Source organism: Oncorhynchus tshawytscha, linkage group LG03 (assembly GCF_018296145.1).
Source record: "Oncorhynchus tshawytscha isolate Ot180627B linkage group LG03, Otsh_v2.0, whole genome shotgun sequence".
Taxonomy (NCBI): domain Eukaryota; kingdom Metazoa; phylum Chordata; class Actinopteri; order Salmoniformes; family Salmonidae; genus Oncorhynchus; species Oncorhynchus tshawytscha.
Genome location: NC_056431.1, coordinates 21,830,194 through 21,855,638, shown reverse-complemented (window position 1 = coordinate 21,855,638; position 25,445 = coordinate 21,830,194). Strand labels below are relative to the sequence as shown.

General features: G+C 38.9%; 1 protein-coding gene and 1 long non-coding RNA gene across 5 annotated transcripts in view; one reads left to right on the top strand and one right to left on the bottom strand.

The window, feature by feature from the left end:
- LOC112223834 overlaps nucleotides 1–10,713 on the bottom strand; it is a 29,956-nt gene extending 19,243 nt beyond the window's left edge. Inside the window, exons 1-9 of one of the 4 annotated variants that reach the window (XM_042312299.1) lie at nucleotides 10,695–10,713; nucleotides 4,623–4,774; nucleotides 4,066–4,443; nucleotides 2,914–3,234; nucleotides 2,410–2,667; nucleotides 1,996–2,289; nucleotides 1,694–1,820; nucleotides 1,390–1,471; nucleotides 900–1,236 (exon numbers count right to left, since the gene is read on the bottom strand). In XM_042312299.1, coding sequence (XP_042168233.1) covers nucleotides 900–1,236; nucleotides 1,390–1,471; nucleotides 1,694–1,820; nucleotides 1,996–2,289; nucleotides 2,410–2,667; nucleotides 2,914–3,234; nucleotides 4,066–4,443; nucleotides 4,623–4,683 — 1,858 coding nt within the window. In that variant the 5' untranslated portion in view covers nucleotides 4,684–4,774; nucleotides 10,695–10,713. Of the gene's footprint in view, nucleotides 1–899; nucleotides 1,237–1,389; nucleotides 1,472–1,693; nucleotides 1,821–1,995; nucleotides 2,290–2,409; nucleotides 2,668–2,913; nucleotides 3,235–4,065; nucleotides 4,444–4,622; nucleotides 4,775–6,892; nucleotides 7,046–8,817; nucleotides 8,937–10,694 lie in introns of those variants that run through there. The other 3 variants (XM_042312293.1, XM_042312287.1, XM_042312300.1) reach the window with 3 other exon arrangements.
- LOC121842245 lies at nucleotides 10,093–11,342 on the top strand. Its single transcript, XR_006081011.1, has 4 exons — nucleotides 10,093–10,180; nucleotides 10,348–10,417; nucleotides 10,541–10,879; nucleotides 11,182–11,342. It is a non-coding gene; the product is annotated as an uncharacterized LOC121842245 (long non-coding RNA).
- The last annotated feature ends 14,103 nt before the right edge of the window (nucleotides 11,343–25,445 follow it).

Genomic DNA, 25,445 nt, shown 5'->3' with positions numbered 1-25,445 from the left:
GTAGCCTGTAATTATTGTTGAATGAAATTTGTGGAGATGGTAGGTTGGAAATAGCAAAAAAGAAATACACCATTTATACATGCTTTGAACAGATTTCAGAGAACAAACTAATGAAAAAAGTGAGGTTGTGCCTCAATATAAAATCATGTTGAAATAATGAACACCTATAATAGAAAAATATTCTCAGATAGTGGTGAGCTGACAATGTCACAAACGATACACACACTTCAATGGGGCTGAACATGTGTTGTCGTGATTCTGGATGGCCAGACAGCTACAGTAGCAACAATGACACAAAGATGCCATCTGGGGAATCGTAGGTGGCTCGTTTCAGCTAGTTTTAACTTATTCTTGATAGCATGTCTTATTTTGACTGATGTCACGTCCATGTTAATATGTAATATGTAATATGTAATATGTAATATGTTTATTTTCAATAAACATTGGAGAAGAAATATACTTTACATGTTGTCAACAATCAGTCAACAATCAAGTCAACTTTGTCTTTACCTTTTCCAAACCACATCTTTGTCAGTCCTTCCTCGTGGTGACAAAACAGAATTATTACAGAAGTCAAATAACACTTCCTTGAAAAACATTACCAAAACTTGCTTCTAACTAGAAAATATGCTTATTGAAATTATACAACCACCAGGAACATACAGTACCAGCTGACACAGCGCTGTAAAACAAAGCATTTACCAAAACTACTAACTACACTAGCTTCAGTTAAACAAAAGTCTCAGTATCATCATAAAACTCAATCCGGATTCAGAAAATGATATAAGAACCCATGGCTAATACTGTATGCTTTCCCCCATGTTTCTAGCGAAAATTGCTTTGTCACTCACCACCACCCATAATAGCCTTGACGTTGGAGTAAAGCGCTGTATCCTCACCTGACTCTGCTGCTGGCTTACTGTTCTCTTTCTCCTCATCCTTCCCCATATTCACACCACTCCCCTCTCTTCCGTCTTCATCCCCTTCTTTCTTCTTCTCTCTTTTGATTTTGGCGTAGTCTGACTCTGTGGTAGTGGTCTTCTTCTCTGCCTCCTCAGGAGTCTTCTTCTTCAGCAGGGAGTAGTTGATTCTGGCGTAGTCCACTTCATTTAGTTCTTCCCCTGTGGCAAATTTTCCCGCGGCTCCACTGGTCTGGGGCCCTCCATTTTCAGCTCCCTCGCTCAGCTCCAACTGCAGAGGGGTCTGTTCGCCCCCCACAGCCTGTCCTGCATCCATCTATGGCGTAGAAGACAGAAAGTACTGTGTTAGGAGTCTTTTGTTAGCTTGGTGATCCCAGATCTGTTTATGCTGTCTTAGCATTCACATGCCAATATGAGTTGATAACTGAATATTTGCAGAGCTGAATAAAGAAAGAAACTGGTACTGCACCTGTTGGTCTTCACATGTCACCATCTCCAGGTTCATGAAAGGGCTTTTGGAGTCTGAGTACATTGGGATCCTCTCTTTTTGTCTAAGGAAAATATTGCAAATGACATTTCTCTAACTGTATCTTGGAGGGGTTAGCAAGCACGCCCATTACATTATGGTGCAAGGCGTTGGTGCATTTGATAACGTATCTGATTCTCTTGATAGTAAATATGAATTTCTAAAGACAATCTGAAATGTATTTTTAAAAACAACACTCAGTTAACACTACAGTTAACACTGTATGTCAGTAATAGAATGCATTTACCTTTTACATTTCCCTTTCAAACACAGGAAGATACAACAGATGGTGGCTGAGAGGGCTGCACCAACCACAAATGCAGTAATCAGTTTTAGGTCCGACAGCAAAGCTATAATGCCTTCCAACTCCTTCTCTAAAAAGAGAACAACAACTCTGAATGAGAAGGGGCTCACATTCCTTCATATCCTCTGGAAAAAAATATTAATTTCCCCAAGCTTAAATGTACAGAACATCCTCAATATTACAAACATTGGGTGGGAATGGGAAGCTGTGACTCTCTAACCAAGTAACTTGACATACATATTTACCTCTTTGCTTTTCTTGGCTCTTATTTTGTGTGACCTGCAGCTTCTCTCTCACTACACCCACCACATTTCTGCTGACACACTCCACAGTGGTGTTGTTGTGGTTTCCAACAGGCAGGCTGATGGTGCTGTTCACTGAGGAACCCAACACTGATGTAGTGGGGCTGCACCTCTCTGTGTTGAGCTCCAGCAGTGGCCACACTATGAGGGGTGAGGGAACCCCCTGACTGACACACAGACAGGTCATGACCTCTGCCTGGTCCACACACCCAGAGCCAGGAAGAATCACAGGAAGGTCTGGAAAAGACAGTGAAGAAAGAGATATCAGTGATAGATTGATGCTAAAAACATGACAGAGTAATTCCAGATCATAAAATATGACATGAGTTTGTATATTACAGTCAGGTTAGTACTTACACATCACAGTGACAACAGTGGAAGCAGTCATAGTCCTGTTGAGGTGTTGAACTGTACACACATAGTCCCCAGCATGTTGTCTTGTCACATTGGAGATGGTGAGAGTGGCATTTTCAGTGTAATTCTGAAGTGGGGTACTTGTCCCGTTCTTACTCCAAGTGATGTCAGATGGAGGGTAACTGTCAACACTGCAGGTCAGATCCAGGGTACCATCCTCCTTCACCATTTCATTTCCAGTTATTTGGGGGTCTTTCACATCTTTAAGTGCAAAGAGTTTCTAATTGTACAGATGTATTTTTAAACATACACTAAATTCAGACTATGTTGGTTGAGGGACTAATAACAATGGATCATGATTAAAAAGGGAGAAAGTCAAAGCCATGACATAACTGCAGGTGGAGTCTTCATACTGTATCATTTGCTTATTATCAAGGTTATTCTTAGGTTTCAAAGATTCTCTGGAACAAGGTGTTTAATGTCAAATGTAGGATAAGCGGTACTCACATGTCACATTCAAAGTTACTGTCTCTTCAATTTGATATTTTTTCTGGAAGGTTACTTGACACGTAACCATCATGTTGTGGTGTTCAGCTGAGGGGGTAAAGGTCAACGTTGAGAAGTGGGTTGTTGTCACAGTGGTCAGGTCCTCTCTCTCCTGTATGGTGATGTTGTCTCTGAGCTCAGTGATGTTGTCTCCTGTTCCTCTCCATGTCCATGTGATGTTAGGAGGAGTTCCAGAGCACATCCCCGGGGCGGTGCAGGTCAGAGTAGCTGGTTCTCCCTCTGTCAGAGGAGGAGTCAACACTGAGGGCTTCTGGGTCAGAGCTGGAGGCAGGAAATACAAACACAGAAGTGAGTTTTACATCTGTGTACAAAACAGCAGTGACACATAATCAGCCGTAGGAGAGCAGCATGCATGTGATGACTCTGAATGGGAGTTTCCCCAGTAATGTCTTCTTATGATAGGACTTTATAATAAGGGAGACCTGAGGGGGAACTTGGCAAGTGTGTACTGTATACAATTAACTACAATAATAGGTTGTCCCTGTAACTGGGACTGAGAGACTGAAAAACAGCTTCTATCTCAAGGCCATCAGACTGTTAAACAGCCACCACTAACATTGAGTGGCTACTGCCAACACACTGTCAATGACACCGACTCTACTCCAGCCACTTTAATCATGGGAATTGATGGGAAATGATGTAAATATATCACTAGCCACTTTAAACAATGCTACCTTATATAATGTTACTTACCCTACATTATTCATCTCATATGCATACGTTGATACTGTACTCTATATCATCGACTGCATCCTTATGTAATACATGTATCACTAGCCACTTTAACTATGCCACTTGGTTTACATACTCATCTCATATGTATATACTGTACTCGATATCATCTACTGTATCTTGCCTATGCTGCTCTGTACCATCACTCATTCATATATCCTTATGTACATATTCTTTATCCCCTTACACTGTGTATAAGACAGTAGTTTTTTTGGAATTGTTAGTTAGATTACTTGTTCATTATTACTGCATTGTCGGAACTAGAAGCACAACCATTTCGCTACACTCGCATTAACACCTGCTAACCATGTGTATGTGACAAATAAAATTTGATTTGATTTGATTTAATAGTCATAGTACCGCTCACTGTGATTTTCACTTTCTTCGGGTATGTATTTGAATTTGGAAGTCTGAATTGATACTCTCCAGCATCATTCTCTCTGATGTCGTTGATGATCACACTACAGTTCTTCTTTGTCAGATCAGTCTCCAGTAGAGACACTCTCTGTTCATAACCATCATGAGCTTTAGAGGGTTCTTTGAGGTGGAAAATTCTGATTTTATCCTCATCACATTTGCCCTTTGTTGGGCACTTGAACCATACTGCAGCGGTAGGCTTGATGTTATCAGGGTGAGTGAAAGTACATGAAATAACAGCACATAGTCCCTTCTCTGCTGTTATTTCTGCTGGACTGACGGTGATGGTCCAGGGTGATGCTGTTGGTGGTGCTGCCAGTTCTGATGGAGAGAAATGAATAAAGTCATGAGTAATACAGAAAGCACTTGGATACTACTTCACTTGTTCGTAAACATGTTTTATGAGATAGTGTCTACTGAGATATTTGCCATACCACTACTACTACCACATCTACTAATGACTATCACATTAACATTAGTTGTGATAAAAGGGACCTTACTATCGCATGTGGCTCTCTCTGTCGGAGAGAGAAGCAGAGCTGCCGAGATGAGGACCCACATCCTGGTTCCACTGCCTTGATGAATCAATCACAGTACCGGGGTCTCTTTCCTCTTTCTCTTCTTGTCACTGTCTCTGTCTGTGTCTTCTGGTCTGGAGCACAAGTGTGAAATGGAATATGAAATGGTGTTGTGATAATAACAACATATAGCAATACACCTCCGATATTAACGTTTCATTACATCTTTATGAGTGCTACAGTGTCATTCATAACAACCGTCTTAGCATGTTTATTCAACTAAGAGGTATTTTGCTATAATGCCTAGAGAGTATGTCAAAGAAAAATGTACGGTCACAGTTCCTATGAGCGCCTTCTTCATAATGCATTCCAAGCACCTTTATAACTCCTTATGAGTGACTCCCTATAAAACATTCAAATGCCCAACATAAGCTTTAATAACTGCTCAAAAATATCTTTAACTGCATCGATAAATCTTTATGAATAAGCTACAGTTGAAGTCGGAAGTTTACACACACTTAGGTTGGAGTCATTAAAACTCGTTTTTCAACCACTCCACAAATGTATTATTAACAAACTATAGTTTTGGCAAGTCGGTTAGGACATCTACTTTGTGCATGACACAAGTAGTCTTTCCAACAACTGTTTACAGACAGATTATTTCACTTACTTCACCGTATCACAATTCCACCGGGGCAGCGTTTACATACACTAAGTTGACTGGGCCTTTAAACAGCTTGGAAAATTCCAGAAAATGATGTCATGGCTTTAGAAGCTTCTGATAGGCTGATTGATATCATTTGAGTCAATTGGAGGTGTACCTGTGGATGTATTTTCAGGGCTACCTTCAAACTCAGTGCCTCTTTGCTTGACATCATGGGAAAATCAAAAGAAATCAGCCAAGACCTCCAAACGCCTGAAGATACCACCTTCATCTGTACAAACAATAGTACGCAAGTATAAACACCATGGGACCACGCAGCCGTCATACCGCTCAGGAAGGATATACATTTTGTCTCCAAGAGATGAATGTACTTTGATGCAAAAAGTGCAAATCAATCCCAGAACCACAGCAAATGAGCTTGTGAAGATGCTGGAGGAAACAGGTACAAAAGTATCTATATCCACAGTAAAACGAGTCCTATATCGACATAACCTGAAAGGCTGCCGCTGCTCCAAGGAAGAAGCCACTCCTCCAAAACTGCCATAAAGTTTGCAGTTTGCAACTGCACATGGGGACAAAGATTGTACTTTTGGATAAATGTCTTCTAGTCTAATGAAACAAAAATAGAACTGTTTGGCCATAATGACCATCGTTATGTTTGGAGGGAAAGGTGGAGGCTTGCAAGCTGAAGAACATCATCCCAAGCGTGAAGCACGGGGGTGGCAGCATCATGTTGTGGAGGTGCTTTGCTGCAAGGGGACTGGTGCACTTCACAAAATAGATGGCATCATGAGGTAGGAAAATTATGTGGTTATATTGAAGCAACATCTCAAGACATCAGTCAGGAAGTTAAAGCTAGGTCGCAAATGAGGCTTCTAAACGGACAATGACCCCAAGCATACTTCCAACGTTGTGGCAAAATGGCTTAAGGACAACAAAGTCAAGGTATTGGAGTGGCCATCACAAAGCCCTGACCTCAACCCTATTGAAAACTTGTGGGCAGAACTGAGAAAGCATGTGCGAGCATGGAGGCCTTCAAACCTGACTCAGTTACATCAGCTCAGTCAGGAGAAATGGGCCAAAATTCACCCAACTTATTGTGGGAAGCTTGTGGAAGGCTACCCAAAATGTTTGACCCAAGTTAAACCATTTAAAGGCCATGCTACCAAATACTAATTCAGTGTATGTAAACTTCTTACCCACTGGGAATGTGATGAAAGAAATAAAAGACAAAATAAATCATTCTCTCTGCTATTATTGTGACATTTCAAATTCTTAAAATTAAGTGGTGAACCTAACTGACTTAAGACAGGGAATATTTACTATGATTAAATGTCAGAAATTGTGAAAAACTGAGTTTAAATGTATTTTGCTAAGGTGTATGTAAACTTCCGACTCCAACTGTACATAAAAGCCTTATGAAGCAATGTGATGTAATGCCCTAAATGATTAATAGAAAATTACCATTACATTAAGTAGTCATAATCAAGTTTTAACAGTCATTCAATGTAACAAAACAAAAATATATAATGGTTGAATAGCTTGTCTTTCGATCCATGCAGAAAGTTAGACTGAATCAGCACATTACCTCTCTGTGTGCTCTCTCCTCCTGTTGATCAGGAGCCCTGTGTCTCTCTGATGGGTGTGAACTGTCACTTCATGTCCCCATTCTGTTACTCTCTCTAACTTGGTGCTGCAATCCAGGAAGTCCCTTGGTACTGTATACCGCCCAGCCATACTGTATATAGACCATAATCTATCAACCCATCAAACCAACTTGGTTGACATTTAAGTCATTAAGCAGACATTCTTATCCAGAGAAACTTACAGTAGTGAGTCAATGCATTTTTTAAAAACTTTTTCCTGTATTGGTCCCCCGTGGGAATCAAACCCACAACCCAGGCTTTGCAAGCACCATACTCAAACAACTGAGTCACAGACTGCGATCCCAACACACACTGCAATACCCATGCCTTTTGTATTTACATGCAGTTTTATTTTACCATAAGAAAGATTTATACAAGAAAATGTGTACATATTTCAAGATTGGCTGTTTGTAACAAGTACATGTGAATAATATTTAAAATGCCTTGCATTGGATAGAGATAAACTTGCAATATCCTCTATCTTTTTTTAAACCCCTCTGTGGTCTGATAGATGAAGTCATTTCCCTAATACGCAAGATCTGCTGAGAAAAGGGTACTTACCTTTATATGAGTTAAAAACCCATTCACTGACATATTCTTCATTAAGTCACAAGCATGCTGAATGCATTAATTATGAGTGACAGGTAGCCTACAGTTTAAAAGCGTTGAGACAGTAACTGAAAAGTTGCTGGTTTGATTAACCAAGCAGCCAAAGTGGAAAAATGCGAAATAGGGTTTAATGCAGAAGACAGATTTTGGTTGAATACATTCAGTTCCGCAACTGACTATGTATTCCGTTCATTATTAACATTAGAGGCTACTGGTTTGTACTCAATAGACACTGCATGACCGGTTTGGGCCGTCCCCAAACTGTTTCCACAAAGTTGGATGCACAGAATCATCTAGAATGTCATTGTATGCTGTAGCGTTAAGCTTTCACTTCACTGGAGCTAAGGGGCATGGACCGCACCATGAAAACAGCCCGAGGCCATTATTTGTCCTCCACCAAACTTTACAGTTGGCACAATGCATTGGGGCAGGTAGCATTCTACTGGCATCTGCCAAACCCAGATATGTCTGTCGGACTACCAGATGGTGAAGCATGATTCATCACTCCAAATAAAGCGTTTCCTCTGCTTCAGAGTCCAATGGTGGCGAGCTTTACGCCACTCCAGCCGACTCTTGGCATTGCGCTTGGGGATTTTAGGCTTGTGTGCGGCTGCTTGGCCATGGAAACCCATTTCATGAAGCTCCCGATGAACAGTTCTTGTGCTGACGCTGCATCCAGAGGCAGTTTGGAACTCGGTAGTTAGTGTTGCATCTGAGGACAGACAATTTTTAAGCGCTACACGCCTACCAATTTGCGGCTGAGCCATTGTTGCTCCTAGACATTTCCGCTTCACAATAACAGCACGTATAGTTGACAGGGCAGCTCAAGCAGGGCAGAAATTTGACGAACTGACTTGTTTGAAATATGACACCCTATGATGGTGTCACATTGAAAGTCACTCAGCTCTTCAGTAAGGCCATTCTGCTGCCAATGTTTGTCTATGGAGACAAACATAAACAAACATGACTGTGTGTTCGATTTTCCATTTGTCAGAAACAGGTGTGGCTGAAATAGCTGAATCCACTAATTTGAAGGAGTTTCGACATACTTTTGAAAAAATAGTGTATTTTGTGATGATTTTATAGCTTATTCAAAATCAGCAGCAAATTAGATTGTTTTTCTTCCACAATCATTCACTTATACATTTATATCAGAACCACATTTGAAGAGTGATGATTCCTCTTTCACAGTTGCATTATTTTTTAAACGTTAAAAAACATTTGACCATTACTGCAATTCTTCTAAAAACAATATTACCGTAAAAGCCATTATGCCTTCTTGGTCTTCAACTCAGTTTCCCATGACATTTTTATTGTATTTTAACCAGACATGTTAGTGCATCTTCACAGAGTTTGACCAACCCTTACAACACTCTGTGGGCCCTAGTTTAGTTCCTCTTCACACTTTGAGACTGAGTTAAAGTGCTAAAGTTTTGCTATATTTGTTAGGTGGGGTTTAACTTCTCCTAAATACTTCCGTTTAAACTCTACACCATGTTCCCTGAAATATATCTGTTTCTGCTGTTGAAAAAGGGCGTAAAGTACAGGTCTCCTGAGCAGGCCTCACGCTGCAGCAGGGACATTATAGCAAACTGTCTTTACAATACCTGCTATTGTGACTTTTATAAGGGATTCTAGATATGGCTTCATTTGGGCTGAATTCTGGTGGCATGAGCCTCAACCTGTTGGCTACTCCTGCAAATGCCTTCCAAAGTCTCTCATCAGTATGCACCAAACTACAGATACTCACACAGTTGGTACCTAAACTAAAAGCCTTGTAGAGTTGTTCTAGCCATTGTAAGTCATAGTCAAACTGAATGGAATTGAAATGAAATTTAGGGTAAACCTAAAGTGGGTTAACAACTAAGTAAAACATACTCAACTGATACATTTGGTACAATCGTTGTGATAAAACGGGGGTTTTCTGCACAAATATAATTGCATAAGCGTTGGAAGCCTGCAGTGGTTGTTTGAACTCATTATTGTATCACAAAAATATCAGCTATCACAACCATGGTGTCAAATGCGTCGTACATCAGTTGTACAACCTAAGTGTGTATGGGGGCCAAAGATATCTGTTGAGTCAGATATTAGTGAACTATTAGTAAAGATCAACCAGCAGCATAAAATATTGAAGTTGTATATGCTCTACAAATTGCTTTTGGTTAGAATTTTGTTGTTTTGTAATACATTGAGATGCACTAAAAATGCATTCCCAGGATAAAACAACTGATCAATGTGAACCATATGCACAGTTATTTTAATCTGAAATATGAACTGCCCTCATGCATAGGTTCAAAGACTAAACAAACAAGTATACCAAGGGCCTGAATGTTAATGCAGTATTTTAGGTTACTATGCTGACTTTAGTATATTCTACAACTGTTCCTAATTGTACTGACATTAACACAGTGTTGTACTGTGCAACAGTTTATATTGTTTCAACACAAAATTAGGTTGTGAAAAGGGTGAACTAAAGATAGATACTGACTCTTGACTCTGGCCTCTACAGATATTTTTACATTTCCCGCAGCCAGAAATGACAGAAAATATTTAGATATCTCCACCGAACAGAGAGAGCTAAGTGAGACAGACAGAGGGCTGGTACACGGTAGGGAGTGGTAAGTTGATTTATAACAATATAAACAAGTCATTAAGTCAGCATATTATGAAGTGATGAATCATTTGTGCATTTGGTTAGCTGTTTAGGGAAATAAATTGTATACTCTCTATTACAGCATAGATTTGTATCTCATAAATCCTGATTTCTTATGTCTTGTGATAAAAGAAGATGCTGGTTGAGATCTGCACCGTGGCTATCTGCTGGGTCATAACAGCAAGCTGTAGTCAGTGCATAGGTACAGTATAATGCTCTACGACTCAACAAAAGAGTATAGTAACATGTTTTGGAATAAGATTACTCTCTTTGTAAGCTTTGGCGAGTCAACTGTTAAATGTATTACTATACTGGACATTTTTAGAGCCTCGTGAGACAGGTACAAACTTCTCCATCACAGTGACCCAAGACGTTACAGGAGAGGCTGGACGGTGCATTCCTATATCATGTAAATTCACATACCCAGGCAACGTTACTGAATACGTACGAAGAGTCTGGTTCAAAGGAGATCCACTTACACCTGTATTTGAAAAAGATGCAGAGGTGTGCGGTGTTGTTTGGCAGTTCCTGAGAGGTCCTGAAAGGTCTTGCAGCTTTTTCCTCGAAGACCAACAAGAAGGAGAACACGAGTATAGATTCAAGTTAACATGGGGAGATGATCAAATGTATGTTTTTCCTGAGAGGGTACAAGTCTCAGTGTCTGGTACGTAAGAAACTATGTCAACAATATACTACTTTCATTCTCTTAAATCGCACTACAGATTATAATGAGTATTACTGTATTGGTCTTTGCCTGATGAAAATATCACCTTTATGTGTCCAAGTGAGAATAAATGTAGCCTACACACTCTGATTTCTAATAATGTTAAATTGCAGCATATTTTGTCATTGATTCAGAACCTCCAAATGATAATAATCATGTTCTTCACATCACAGCATAATCTGAATTAAAATGCTTGAAAAATGAATGGTCAAAGTGATTAAACTCAGCCAAATTCTGTTTAGCTCTAACCCAGAAGACGCCCACTGTGGAGACACCCCCTCTCACAGAGGGAGAGAGGGCCACACTGACCTGCAAAGTATATTCACTCAAACGAAATGACCTCTGCCCGCAAAGACTAGAAGAAGATTTTGTTGGAATAGTCTGGAGAGGGACAGAGAACTTAGGCATGCATTGGGGGAGAATGGAGCCATCAACAGCAGAAAATACTTTCAGTGTGAATAAGTTGTATTTCACTCCTAAATCCGAACATCACAACATCAACCTCACATGTATGGGCATCTACAAGAAGGCCAACATTACTGTGGAGAAAACGGTGACTTTAACAGTAAAATGTACATTCACCTTTCAGAGCATTCCCTCATTATCAAAATACATTACAGTACTTACTCTTCAAGTCTCTGTTAGGTAAACAAGTATTTATTTGTCTTCCCTAGACCGTCCCAAGTTCCTGAATGGCTCGGTGTGTGTGGTCCAGGCAGAGGTCCTGACCTGTGTGTGTGTCAGTCAGGGGGTTCCCTTACCAGTGATTGCTTGGCCAATGTTAGGGGTCTATATTAGTTACAGTGTGATCGTCTCCAGGAGTGCCCAAACCGTGAACAGCAACATCACCATGTCTGCCTCAGAATAAAAGAACAGCAGCGTGGAGTGTGTCAGCAGAAATGTAATTGGCCAGACCGAGATGGAATTCCCCATACTACACCAAGCTGAAGGGAGCCTGACACGTAAGTTCTTCAGTTGAACATTCTATGTATGTATAGGACTAGTGTTACATTTTACAATTTGAGTGAAGATGAATCACCAATTCATTTCTGCTCAAATTCAGCTCAAATCACACCGACAAAGACGATGACATTTGCATCATGCAAAAGTGGTGTCAAGTGCAAAATTCACCATTCATCTCATTATAATGTGGCAGTGTGATTTAATTTTGAACTTTTCTTCAACCATGTTTGTAATAAATAGGCGACTACTCATTATATGCTGTTTATACTCAGTTTATGCAGAGTTGAAAAAACGATAGTTTCATGATCACCTCTTTATAAAGCACATTGTTTCAGGGTTCGGGCTAGCCCTTTAGTTCCAGTGAGGGGAAATCTTAACGCTACAGCATACAATGACATTCTAGACGATTCTGTGCTTCCAACTTTGTTGCAAGTTTGGGGAAGGCCCTTTCCTGTTTCAGCATGACAATGCCCCAGTGCACAAAGCGAAGTCCATACAGAAATGATTTGTTGAGATCGGTGTGGAAGAACTTGACTGGCCTGCACTGAGCCCTGACCTCAACCCCATCGAACATCTTTGGGATGAATTGGAACACCGATTGTGAACCAAGCCTAATCACCCAACATCAGTGCTCGACCTCACTAATGGTCTTGTGGCTGAATGGAAGTATGTCCCCGCAGCAATGTTCCAACATGTAGTGGAAAGCCTTCCCAGAAGTGGAGGCTGTTGTGGAGGCTATCATAGCAGCAAATGGGGGACCAACTCCATATTAAAGCCCATGATTTTGGAATGAGATGTTTGACGAGCAGGTGTCCACTTACTTCTGGTAATGTAGTGTATGTCAGATACCACATTTCCATCCACAATTTTTATGATAGTAAAGTCATACCGGATTTTTAAAAAGTATGACATCTGTGATGGAAACAGGAAGTTTCGATACAATTTTATAAATGCAGACAGATCATTTGTTCGTTCGACATGGTGGGATATCTATGCGAGAAATGGCAGTGGAAACGCCTTTATGCGCAAATATTGAAATAACCACCATAATATCGAAGTATAAAGTTGGACTCAAGCAATGATATGGTGTGTGGTCCTCCACTACGATTCAGGAAACCATGCAGTTTATTAGTCTACAAATGAAATCATTGATGAACTTCACAGGGTGGTGCACGGTTATCCTGATGCTACTTTGAAATAAATATCGAGGGTCTTATTCTAATGACATGATCGTTGCTTGACTGCCTTTTGACGAAGAGAAATATTCTCGCTCCTATCCATGATAATTTCATCATGTAGACTAGCCAACCAGCACAGCCTTCCCGCACTGTATATGTGAGCTGTTAGTCTTTATGCATGTGCCAAAATCAGATTAGGCACATTTGCTATTTACCGTAACAGTTTTTGTGCCAAAACTATTGCTAAAGTTATTAGGTAAATGACAACTTAAGTGAAAAACAACATTTTGTGTGGACTGCGTCATCACACACTGATTATATCTGAAACAAGTTTGTTTTTGAACATTTGATTCTGCATGTAAATCTGTCGCCAATTGAATGGAAACCTAACTAGTGGGGTAAAGAGTAAAAAGTAGAATAGTGTTGGATCAATTAAACAAAGTGTTTTTGTACCAATTAATTTGTATCACTTCCCATAGATATCCCTGGGTCAGAGAAGAGGGATGTTGCAGTCTTTCCCTGGATAATCGTTGGCTTGTCCCTCAGCCTTAATGTGGCCCTCCTTGTCTATCTGACCAGCGCTTGTAAATGGTAAGAAAACATTACAATCCCACAGTTTCATACATGAGGACATACGGCATAAATTCAGTTGGCATAAAATGCTTATCATTGTTATACTGAGCTTTTTTAATCAAAAAGTTAAGCAAGGTACGACTGTCTGAGCGAGGTAAATTCAGCGTTGGAAAATGTACCCAGATTTCATACTTGAGTAAAAGTAAAGATACCTTCATAGAAAATGACTCAAGTAAAGTACTACTTGAGTAAAAGTCTAAAAGTATTTGGTTTTAAATATACTTAAGTGTCAAAAGTAAAAGCCCTCTCGAGTGGCGCAGTGGTCTAAGGCACTGCATCGCAGTATTAGTTGTGCCACTAGAGATTCTGCGTTCAAGCGTAGGCTCTGGCACAGCTGGCTGTGACCGGGAGACCCATGGGGCGGCGCACAACTGGGCCAGCGTCGTCCGGGTTAGGGGTTTGGCCGGCATGTCCTTGTCCCAACACGCACTAGTGATTCCTTTGGTGGACCAGGTGCAGTGCACGCTGACACAGTAGCCAGGTGTACTGTGTTTCCTCTGACACATTGGTGCGGCTGGCTTCCGGGTTAAGTTGGCATTGTGTCAAGAAGCAGTGCAGCTTGTTTGGGTTATGTTTTGGAGGATGCACGGTTCTCGACCTTCACCTGAGTCTGTACTTGGAGTTGCAGCGATGAGACAAGACTGTAACTACCAATTGGATAGCACAAAAAAGGGTTGAAAATATATATTTAAAGTACAAACACATCTAAAATTCATTATATTAAGCAAACCAGGCCGCACAATTGTCTTGTTTTCTTTATTTACGGATAGCCAGGGTCACACTCCAACACTCAGACATAATTTACAAACAAAGCATTTGTGTTTTAGTGAGTCCGCCAGATCAGTGGCAGTAGGGATGACCAGAGATGTTCTCTTGATAAGTGTGCGAATTTGACAATTTTCTGTCCTGCTAAGCATTCAAAATGTAACTATAGTCCTTTTGGGGGTCAGGGAAAATGTATGGAGTAAAAGTACATAATTTCCTTTAGGAATGTAGTGAAGTAAAAGTAAAAGTCATCAAAAATATGAACACTAAAGTAAAGTACAGATACCCCCAAAAAGTACTTAAGTAGTACTTTAAAGTATATTTTACTTCAGTGCTCTAGACCACTGGGTAAATTATAATCAAGGAAAACTTATTAGCTCTGTTTGGCTAACTGAAAGTTGCAACTAGAGAACGCCTAACCTCTCTAACAGCCTAGCGGAGAGTTGCCAGTTCTAATGCCTGGTCCGATGGGAAAAGTCTGGTGGAAAGTCAACTAGCAACCGGAGGGTTGCTGGTATCAAATCCTTGATTCCATTGCCTGCGGTTGTGCCCTTGAAAATCGCCACAAAACAACAGCTCCCCAAAACAACAGCCCCGTACAGTTCCAGCTAAGCAGACTAACGTTATATAGCTAATTAATTTGCTAGCTATCATACAGTAGGCGTATATTAATAATTATATATTTAATATAAGTAGACATGCACTCGTAATTGACTGTAGTGCGTATACAGTAAAGCACCCACAAGCTACCGATGGCTGAAAACACAATCATCGCGGGACGAACGAGTGACAAATTTCCGGCCAAGGGTGGTCCATTTAAAAATCATCCCTTCATCCCTCGCCCCTTTCCCTGCAAGTGTATACTCGTCAGACATCATAATACGTCATTAGAAGTGTCCACTTAATTTGAAGGCTGAGAGGATAGGATTAGTCTTTTAAGTGTTCGGACTACAGGCCATATCCCCTCACCCCTCCAATTACACTTACAGGGCAAAGGAAGGGGAAGGAAGGAATGATTCTTAAAAACTTCTTGATGCACCCATCCCGTTAGCGGAATCATTTTCGTCAACATCCGCTGAATTTCAGAGCTCCAAATTCAAATTAAATTACTAAAAATATAAAATGTTCATTAAATGACAAGTGCAATATAGCAAAACACAGCTTAGCTTGTTGTTAATCCACCTGGCGTGTCAGTTTTCAATAAAGCTTTTCGGCGAAAGCATACCAAGCGTTTATGTAAGGACATCTCTCTCAGTAGACAAAATATTACAAACAGCTAGCAGCCAAGGTCACAAAAGTCAGAAAAGCAATAAATGAAATCGCTTACCTTTGATGATCTTCGGATGTTTGCACTCACGAGACTCCCAGTTACACAATAAATGTTCCTTTTGTTCCATAAAGATTATCTTTATATCCAAAATACCTCCATTTGGTTGGCGCGTTATGTTCAGAAATCCACAGGCTCGAGCAGTTACGACATTGTAGATGAAAATTCCAAATAGTATCCGTAATGTTCGCAGAAACATGTCAAAGTTCTTTATAATCAATCCTCAGGTTGTTTTTACAATATATAATCGATAATATATCAACCGGGACTGTAGCTTCTTCAATAGGAGAGAGAGAGAAAATGGCTGCTCCAAGCTGTTGCGCATGCAAAACACTGCTGGCACCCAGCCATCCCCTTACGCGATGTGATCTTTCTAGCTCATTTTCCAAAATAAAAGCCTGAAACTATGTCTAAACACTGTTCACACCATGGGGAAGCCATAGGAAAAGGAATATGGTTGATATCCCTTTAAATGGAGCGAAGGCAAGCTATGGAACAGAGAGCTTTCAGGAAAAACAACACGTCCGGGTTGGATTTTCCTCAGGTTTTCGCCTGCAATATCAGTTATGTTATACTCACAGACATTATTTTGACGGGTTTGGAAACTTTAGAGTGTTTTCTATCCTAATCTGACAATTATATGCACATTCTAGATTCTTGGCCTGAGAAATAGGCAGTTTCATTTGGGTATGTTTTTCATCCAAACATCAAAATACTGCCCCCTACACTCAAGAGGTTTAAATGGACCGCCCTAGCCCGTAAATTTGTCACTCGTTCATTCCAAGATCACTGCCACCGGTAGCTTGTGGGTGCTTTATATACACAACTGTCAATTATGATTGCACGTGTACTTACATTAACTATATAATCATTAATATACACCTACTGTACTAAGCTAGCAAATTAATTAGCTACCTTACATTAGCCTGCCTAGTTACTTCTGAAGAAGGAAACATTTTTATTTCTGCAATTTCCAAAAGCTAACCAAACAAAAACATGATTACTTTTATGTGACGTGTTTGTTCATTAGTAGCACAATTTCTAACTTATTTACATGAGTAAAGAAGCTAGTGCAGCTTGTTTGGATGTTATGTTTTGGAGGATGCACAACATAATTGTACACTCGAAACTTCACCTGAGTCTGTACATTTGGAGTTGCAAATATGCGATGAGACAAGACTGTAACTACCAATTGATAGCACAAAAATGGGTTGAAAATATATATTTAAAGTACAAACACATCTAAAATTCATTATATTAAAAACCAGGCCGCACAATTGTACTTAGATGCTTCCTTTATTTAAGGATATTTCACACTCCAACACTCAGACATAATTTACAAACAACGCATTTGTGTTTTAGTTCCGCCAGATCAGTGGCAATAGGGAAATGACTCAGAGATGTTTTTGTCTTAAATAAAAAAGTGTGCGAGAGCTTGACAAGATTACTGTCCTTGCAAGGCATTCAAAATGTAACATATAGTCCTTTTGGGGTCAGGGAAAATGTATGGAGTAAAAGTACATAATTTTTTCTTTATACTTTTTTGGAATGTAGCCCTGAAAAAAGTAAAAGTCATCAAAAATTATGAACACTAAAATAAAAATTGTACAGATACCACATAAAGCTACAAGTTCGTGTTATCTTTCTCATGTTCAACTATGTTAATCAAAATGGTATGCAGATAATCAAGGGACCACAGTAAACGTACTTAAGTTTCCTTCAAAATATTTTACTCAAATAACACTATTTGACTCAGGGTAAATTATAATCAAGGAAAACTTATTAGCTCTGTTTGGCTAACTGAAAGTTTAGCAACTAGAGAACGCCTTTGCCTGTCTAACAGCCTAATAAGAGAGTTGCCAGTTCTAATGCCTGGTCCGATGGGAAAAGTCTGGTGGAAAGTCAACTAGCAACCGGAGGGTTGCTGACTTAAAATCAAATTCCTTTTGATTCCATTGCCTGCCATTTTAGTGCCCATGTTAAAATTGGAATGTGAAGCAAAAATGGGGTACAGCTCCTCAAAACACCCACAGAACACAACTGTGAAGAGTTTACCAAATACAGTTAGCTAAGTTGTACTCTATAGCTAATTAATTTGCTAGCTATCATACAGTAGGCGTATATTAATAATTATATATTTAATATAAGTAGACATGCACTACCCAATAATTTTTTCCCACTGTAGTGCGTCCTTACAGTAAAACACCCATTGTTTTTCCTCTGGAATAGCTACCATGGCTGAAAACACAATCATCGCATTTTTCAGAGTCCAGCAATAAGAGCTACAGTATGACGATAATGTTCTCTGGGTGTCCTGAGTAGACTGAGACCCCATGTAATTGATCCACAATATATAGGTAAAGCTGTACTGTGAAATAACTTTTTTTTTTAGTTTTCATTCACCTTTATTTAACCAGGTAGGCCAGTTGAGAACAAGTTCTCATTTACAACTGCGACCTGGCCAAGATAAAGCAAAGCAGTGCGACAAAAACAACAACACATAAACAAACGCACAGTCAATAACACAAAAAAAAGGAAAATAGAAAAGTAATGTACAGTGTGTGCAAATGTAAAAAGAATTATACAAATATATATATGAAATATACATGAAGAAAACTGATATATACAAGGGACGGGACAAGACAATCAAAACAGACATCCCCACTGCTACGCCACCTTGGTTTAGTATGCCCCCAATGCAATTCTAAAGTATAATCCATCCAGTGTGATTTCAACAGATTTGTGTCAAACTAACAAATTATTGTCTTTTGTTGATTTTATATAACAACATTCCAACCCCGTTTGGCATCATCTATTCAATTATGGCATAATTCTACTATTTGTATTCATTTGCATCGCTGTCAATGACATAATTTTATTCTGAAGGTTAACCGCAAAGTCCACTATTGTGGCTAATCCTTATTGTGGCTAGCTTCACATAGATGGGCCCGACCACCATTCATCAAATAAGAACTGTCTTATAAATTAGGGTTATTTTAGATGATGACGCCTAGCTATATAGTTAGCTAGCTACTATAGCTACTGAAAACAGATGATGTCGTTTTGCTATGTTTTTGGGGAAGAACATTGTTTGCATCCATGAGCTAGCTAGCTTTTTTATGACCAGCACAGCAGGTGCGCGAGACAACTTTACCAGCAACTTTTATATTATTTTTAAAAATGTTTTTAAAATTCATAATATAAAAATCAACTTACTTTGCTACATCAAACATGTCTAACAAAACAAAACACAGTTTTTTTCACAGAAAATGCAGATATCATCAATAGCTACAAATTTGGACATCATATAATTACATGGATATATCTTATGTACAATTTTGAAGTGCACTTCCTTAACTTTGTTTGGTATACACTGTTTATAAGGCCTTAACCATGCATTTTTCAGACAATGTCAGGAGTAAGCATGTTCCAGAAAAACTTTCCTCTCAGTGTAAGTTGGTTTTGAATGAAGAATTTGTCTTATATATTTATTACAACATGATCTCTCAAGTAAGCCCACGCCTTCCAATCTGAGTTCTGGATAAAATGTGTGATCATTACCAAAGATAAGATGAGTTTTCATTAGTGTAGTTAGACCCCTGGGAACGGCTCTGACCACAGAAATAAACTCTCTGAAAGGTATTGGAAACTCTTTCAATGTTATAAATTGTTCATATGTGAGAATATTGCCTCTGTTGTCAAAAATATCAAGGACAAAGTCGTTATTCCTCTCATGCCAGATGGGGTAGAGCAAGGACTGATTCCTTACAGTCATGTCTGAATTATTCCACAAAAGAGCTTTATGTGGGGAAAAATTGTGCAGGAAACATATTTTCCAGGCCATTAAAGCTTGTTGGTGAAACCTAGCCAATTTAGCAGGTAATCTTTCAGGAATATAATTACATTTCAGTAAAAATTGGAGACCTCTCAACTTATGAAACACATTGTTTGGAATGAAATACCATATTGAATCAGTATTGATCAAACATCTTTCCAACCAGTTTATCTTGAAAGTGTTATTTAATGTCAACAAAATCCAACACTTCTAGACCGCCTTCAGCTCTTTTGTTAGAAAGGACAGATTTTTTTAGTTCGTGAGACTTATTTTTCCAGATGAAGTCAAGAAAGGTCTTATTAATCTCTTTATAAGTAGCTGGATTTACACATAACAATAATGAGGGGTACACAAAACGAGACAGTTCCTCTGCCTTGGACAGAAGTACTCTCCCAAGTATAGAAAGAACTCTTTGTAGCCAATAATGAAATATATTTTTAGTTTAAATTCAAATGTTGTCTGACTAAGTGTTTTTTGACAGATAAATTCCTAAATATTTAACAGGAATATATAATTTACAGGAATATTTTCTATTTCTTTATCACCCGAGTCAAATAAACATAAGATTTCACATTTAGAAACATTCAGTTTTAATCCTGATGCAATAGAAAATGCAGTTATAGTATTAAGGGCATGTGAGACCTGGTCTTTGTCTCTTAAGAAAATAGTAGTATCATCAGCCAGTTCGGAGATTTTGATTTCTTTGTTAAAAATGGTTAAGCCATACAACTTTGCATTATTCAGAATATCTAGAGATAGAAGTTCCACAACCAAAATGAATAAAAATGGCAAAATTGGGCATCCCTGTCGTGCACTTCTGTTGATACTGAATCTTTTGGAATATTAAGGTTTAGTAGCACATAGCTATTTATATATTTGTAAAACATGCAAATTACTTTAATACAATTTTCACCAAATCCAAAAGGTTTAAGAGACCTACAGAGAAATTCAATTGTGTCAAAGGCTTTACAGAAGTCCAGAAATAGGACAACCGCATTTGAGTCAATTGCATCTGAATAATCTATAAGGTCCAAGACTAAACGAATGTTAGAGCTTATGTGACGGCCCTTCTAAAATCCTGTTTGAGTCTCATTTATAATGGTATCTATTCCTTTCTTTAATATTTTGGCATAAACCAGAGCAATCCATTTGTAGTCAACATTTAATAAAGTAATTGGTCTCCAATTGTCAATGAGAGAAAGGTCTTTATCGGGAATCAATGAAATAAGGCCCTGTTTCATAGTGGAGACCATTTCCCCATTTTTAATGCAATCTTGAAACATATTGAAAATCGGGTCTTCTCGTAACTCCCAATACTGTCTATAGAATTCAACTGACAGGCCATCAGGGCCAGTTGATTTCCCTTTTTCATTGAATTCAGCGCCTCTCTAATTTCTTCAATTGACACAGGTGAATCGCAAACTGAGAGGAAATCATCCTCAATTACAGGGACATAATTATGAATGTGGCAAATGTAGCTTTCACAACCATCTTCCTGAAATTGAGAGCTGTTAAGGTTTTCATAAAAGGAATTGACAAATTATGATATTGTAATGGGATCTTTGCTTAAAACATCATTAGTTTTGAGGGCAGTTATACATTTTCTTTTGTAGTTTCTCTTTTCAAGTGCAAAAAAAGTAACTAGTGTTTTTTTCCCCCTCTTCAATCCATTTTACTCTTGACCTTACAAAGGCGCCCTTTGCCAGATCCATGTAAAGCTGTTCTAATTTTAGTTGTAAAGAAATGAACATAGATGATCTTTCTTTAGAAAACTGTCAAGCATCAGCTCTTTGGCTACCACTCTGACTTTATATTTGTCATGTAAATCTAGAATATATTTATTCCTAATTTCCCCTTTTTGTTACAATTTGTTATAGATGTAGATCCTCAGTTGGCTCCCCTTTCTGATAATCACTTGATTTACCTGAATTTACAAACTACAAAAAAATCAAAAGGTACTTGAGGATATTGGAAATGAAACAACACACTTCTTTAAGATACTACTCTCATTGAAAACATCAAATCATTAGCTGAAGATATATTTTTGCAAGAAAAGACTTGGGTCATGGAAGTACTTGGGAACTTTACCAGTATCATAGCATATGAAATACGAGTGATAGTGTAATCAATGTGTAATCAATGTGTAATAAATACATAAACAAATATTTAATGCGTTCAATTATTGTGTGGCGTGCATCATATTCAGGTCCTGATTGGTCAACAAGCTTATTTAGTGTTATTTAGTGTTATTTGTTATTTGACGTGTATCTTTTTTGACACACCAAGACCCAAACGGTGTTCCATACCACAGTTGCAAATATTATCAAGTGAAATGGTTTTAAAAATGCTTTGTGTGATGTCGCTTCTGCAAACAATGAGGGCTGGTGTGGGAGGAATAACTGTTACATACTGTATTAATAAAGTCATACTAATACATGGAGATATAGAATGTATTTGGGGTGTATTTTCCTTACTGTTTTGAGTATGAGAGAACAGATAACACACTATATAGATAAACTGAGCGGGTCACATTCTCTGTTGTTTACTTTATTTATTTGTTGTTTGGAACCAAAGAAAGACGGCTTTGCTTGAGGCGGGACAGACTTGTAAAATAAAGAGAGTGATCAAACATCATCATAGAGCTCATATTGTCATTAAGTAATAACAGTGGTACGTTGCAGAAAGATTGAAGAAAGATTGCAGGATTCTGACTGGCAGCTTCATTAAATAGTACCCGCAAAACTCCAGTCTCAACATCAACAGTGAAGAGGCGACTCCGAGATGATGGCCTTCTAGGCAGAGTTCCTCTGTCCAGTGTCTGTGTTATTTTGCCCATCTTAATCTTTTCTTTTTATTGGCCAGTCTGAGATATGGCTTTTTCTTTGCAACTCTGCCTAGAAGGCCAGCGTCCCGGAGTCGCCTCTTCACTGTTGATGTTGAGACTGTTTTTTTGCCGGTACTATTTAAGGAAGCTGCCAGTTGAGGACTTGTGAGGCATCTGTTTCTCAAACTAAACACTCTTATGTACTTGTCCACTTGCTCAGTTGTGCACCGGGGCCTCCCACTCCTCTTTCTATTCTGGTTAGGGCCTATTTGCGCTGTTCTGTGAAGGGAGTAGTACAGAGCGTTGTGTCTGTAATTCTGATCTGTATTTTATTTTATTTTAATGGACAGAAAATGTGCTTTTCTTTCAAAAACAAGGACATTTCTAAGTGACCCCAAACTTTTGAACAGTAGTGTATATTGAAGTCAGAGAATGCCACAGTGGCAGAGTGCAAATTGGCAGGTGAAGGAATCTACAGGAATCTTCAGCAATGTACAGAATGCAATGAGCAAATGTACAGTGTCATGATTGTGCACAGAATCATTATATCTCCATATTTCATTCACATAGTTTATCTAAAGTAAAAATAGAAAAACGTATGTGCTTTTTCATTCACATATCATACAGTACTTATGCGCTTTTCCATGAAATCCAAAATAATTTTTATTATAAAAAATTGTTCCTCTTAACTTTTTAATGTTTATGCATGCAAATTTGAAACTTTACAAAGAAGAAAAGTATGAATTATTTCACATGAAAAGGATCTCATTGCACTGAAACAGCATAAGCTTAGGAGTGGGGGAAGAACAGGTGCTCAATCATCTTGGACGCCTGGCAATGACCTCACTCTTCTTAAACGACATGTCTTTTTTATCCAATGAGATGTAAGCACTCTTCTTTCGCTCATAGAAAGCATCTTATCAGACAGTGTCTGGGCTGAAAACAGATCATTTGAGATATAAAGTTTCATTTTCATGTAGAAATACTTATATATTCTGTCTTTGAACTAGATGTGAAATACTTTAGCAGAATATAAGTCATATAATTATGCACATTTTTTCATTGTGTAATAAGTAAAAAGGATCCTTTTCATTTGTAGACAGGTAGATGAAGAGGGCAAAGTCACACCGAGAGACACACCAGCTACATTTATGGTCCAGGGGAGAACTGCATTCCCACATCCTCCAGAAAGAGCTACAATATATGAAGAGAGAAACAGTATCATCAGAGCAGTCTTAGACCTCTTGCAATAACCACACCACAACCTTGACACAACACAATTGCAAGCAAATACTGTCTTTGGGAAAATGCATGTTTTTTCTGAAAATTATAGCACTTCTCTGTTTCCCTCCTTTTGGGTGACCTGCAACTTCTCTCAAATTCTTCTCTCTCACATCTAGAAAACAAAGTGCATACTCTGTTAATCATGTTCATGTAATAGGGTCCACGTTGCGTTGCCTTGCCATCCACTCCATAGGCAAACATAGTGAGGCCCTGGCCTTGGTGAGGATCCTCAAACCCATGATGGCCTCCACCATGCAGGCCACCAGGGGAACAGGGATGTCTGACACCTCACCAGAGAGCAAGGTGGCCGCCCAGACCAGGGTCTTCAAGGCTTCCCTCTTCTGGGGGACCAGGACTGGGGAGAGTAAAATTTGAATGGGTAAGGCCAGGAGGAGGGCGTGGGCCTGGATCTCTGGGAGGTCCCTCCATCTCCTCCAGGAGGCCTGGGAAGTCAAGTTTCTTCAGACAGGAGGGCCTCACTGGGAACACCTTAAGCCGGATACGGCTAATCAGGAGGTTTTCCACAGCATCCTTGATGTCCGACAGTTTTTACCTAACACTTAGAATAAAAGTATTCTAAGTGTTAGGTAAACAAACACACAATCTTAGATCCAACTAACTGTCTGGTCTACAGTACTAATGCATACTTCCTCCTATGCCTTACGTTTGACCTGGATGAAAAACCTGAGGACAGACCTTAGTAGGGAAATACATCTTCATTATTAAGCAGATACTGTATATCCTCAATACACGTGAAGTATGCTGACTGTGTCTGTTAGATCTATATACAGGCTCTGTACTGTGAGTGGAAAATTCTAACATTTTTAATACAGTATGAGTCCATGATGCTCACACTGACAAGTGGCAGGTGATGTAATATGTAAATTAACAGTTTATTTTTATTTTAGTGCACACAATACCGTGCGACTGTGTAATAACCGTTGATCTTAGCGCCACCCATTGAATTGTATTGATGACTATGATGGTATCAATTCAAACATATAAAAACATGACTAGAGCTTTCATTGTCTGTGAGTACGTAGTACAACCATTGAACATTAGGAAAACACAAACTATTACAAAAACAAATTCCCTCTCTGGACATTAATATTTGACTCCTGAGCAAGGAGGATGTAAACGAGTAGGCAACATTATTGCCTCTAAAACAATCAGCAAAATTTGTAATTCCTTTCCCAGTAAGTTATATTTATGTATTTGAATTTCTGTTTGACTTCCATGATAATGCCTTCATTTACTCTATTGATACTTAGTCTGAGGTGAGTTTTCAAACAGGGCCTCATGCCCGATATCTGCAAAAGTATCACTTCTCTAAAACATGGGTTCTCAACTGGTTTTGCCTGGGACGCAAATGGAGTCACGACCCAACATTGTATACTGTTGACGACTCCATTTTGTAATGTTGTATTGCAGCTGCCTTCTTGGGCAGGCTTCACTTGCAAAATAGACTCTATCTCACGGTCTACTCTTATGGCATTAAATAAAGTCATTACACCGCCATATTAACTGAGAAAACATTTATTATAAATTCAAGAGAATAAGCCATTTCAATTAGGCGACCAGTTCAGGAGTGGGGTGTAATAAATTATCACACAGAACATGACATCATAAACAGTCTAATAATGTTAATGAACAGTAACACATAACCTCTTTTAAAATGTATTGAACTGGTTAAAAAC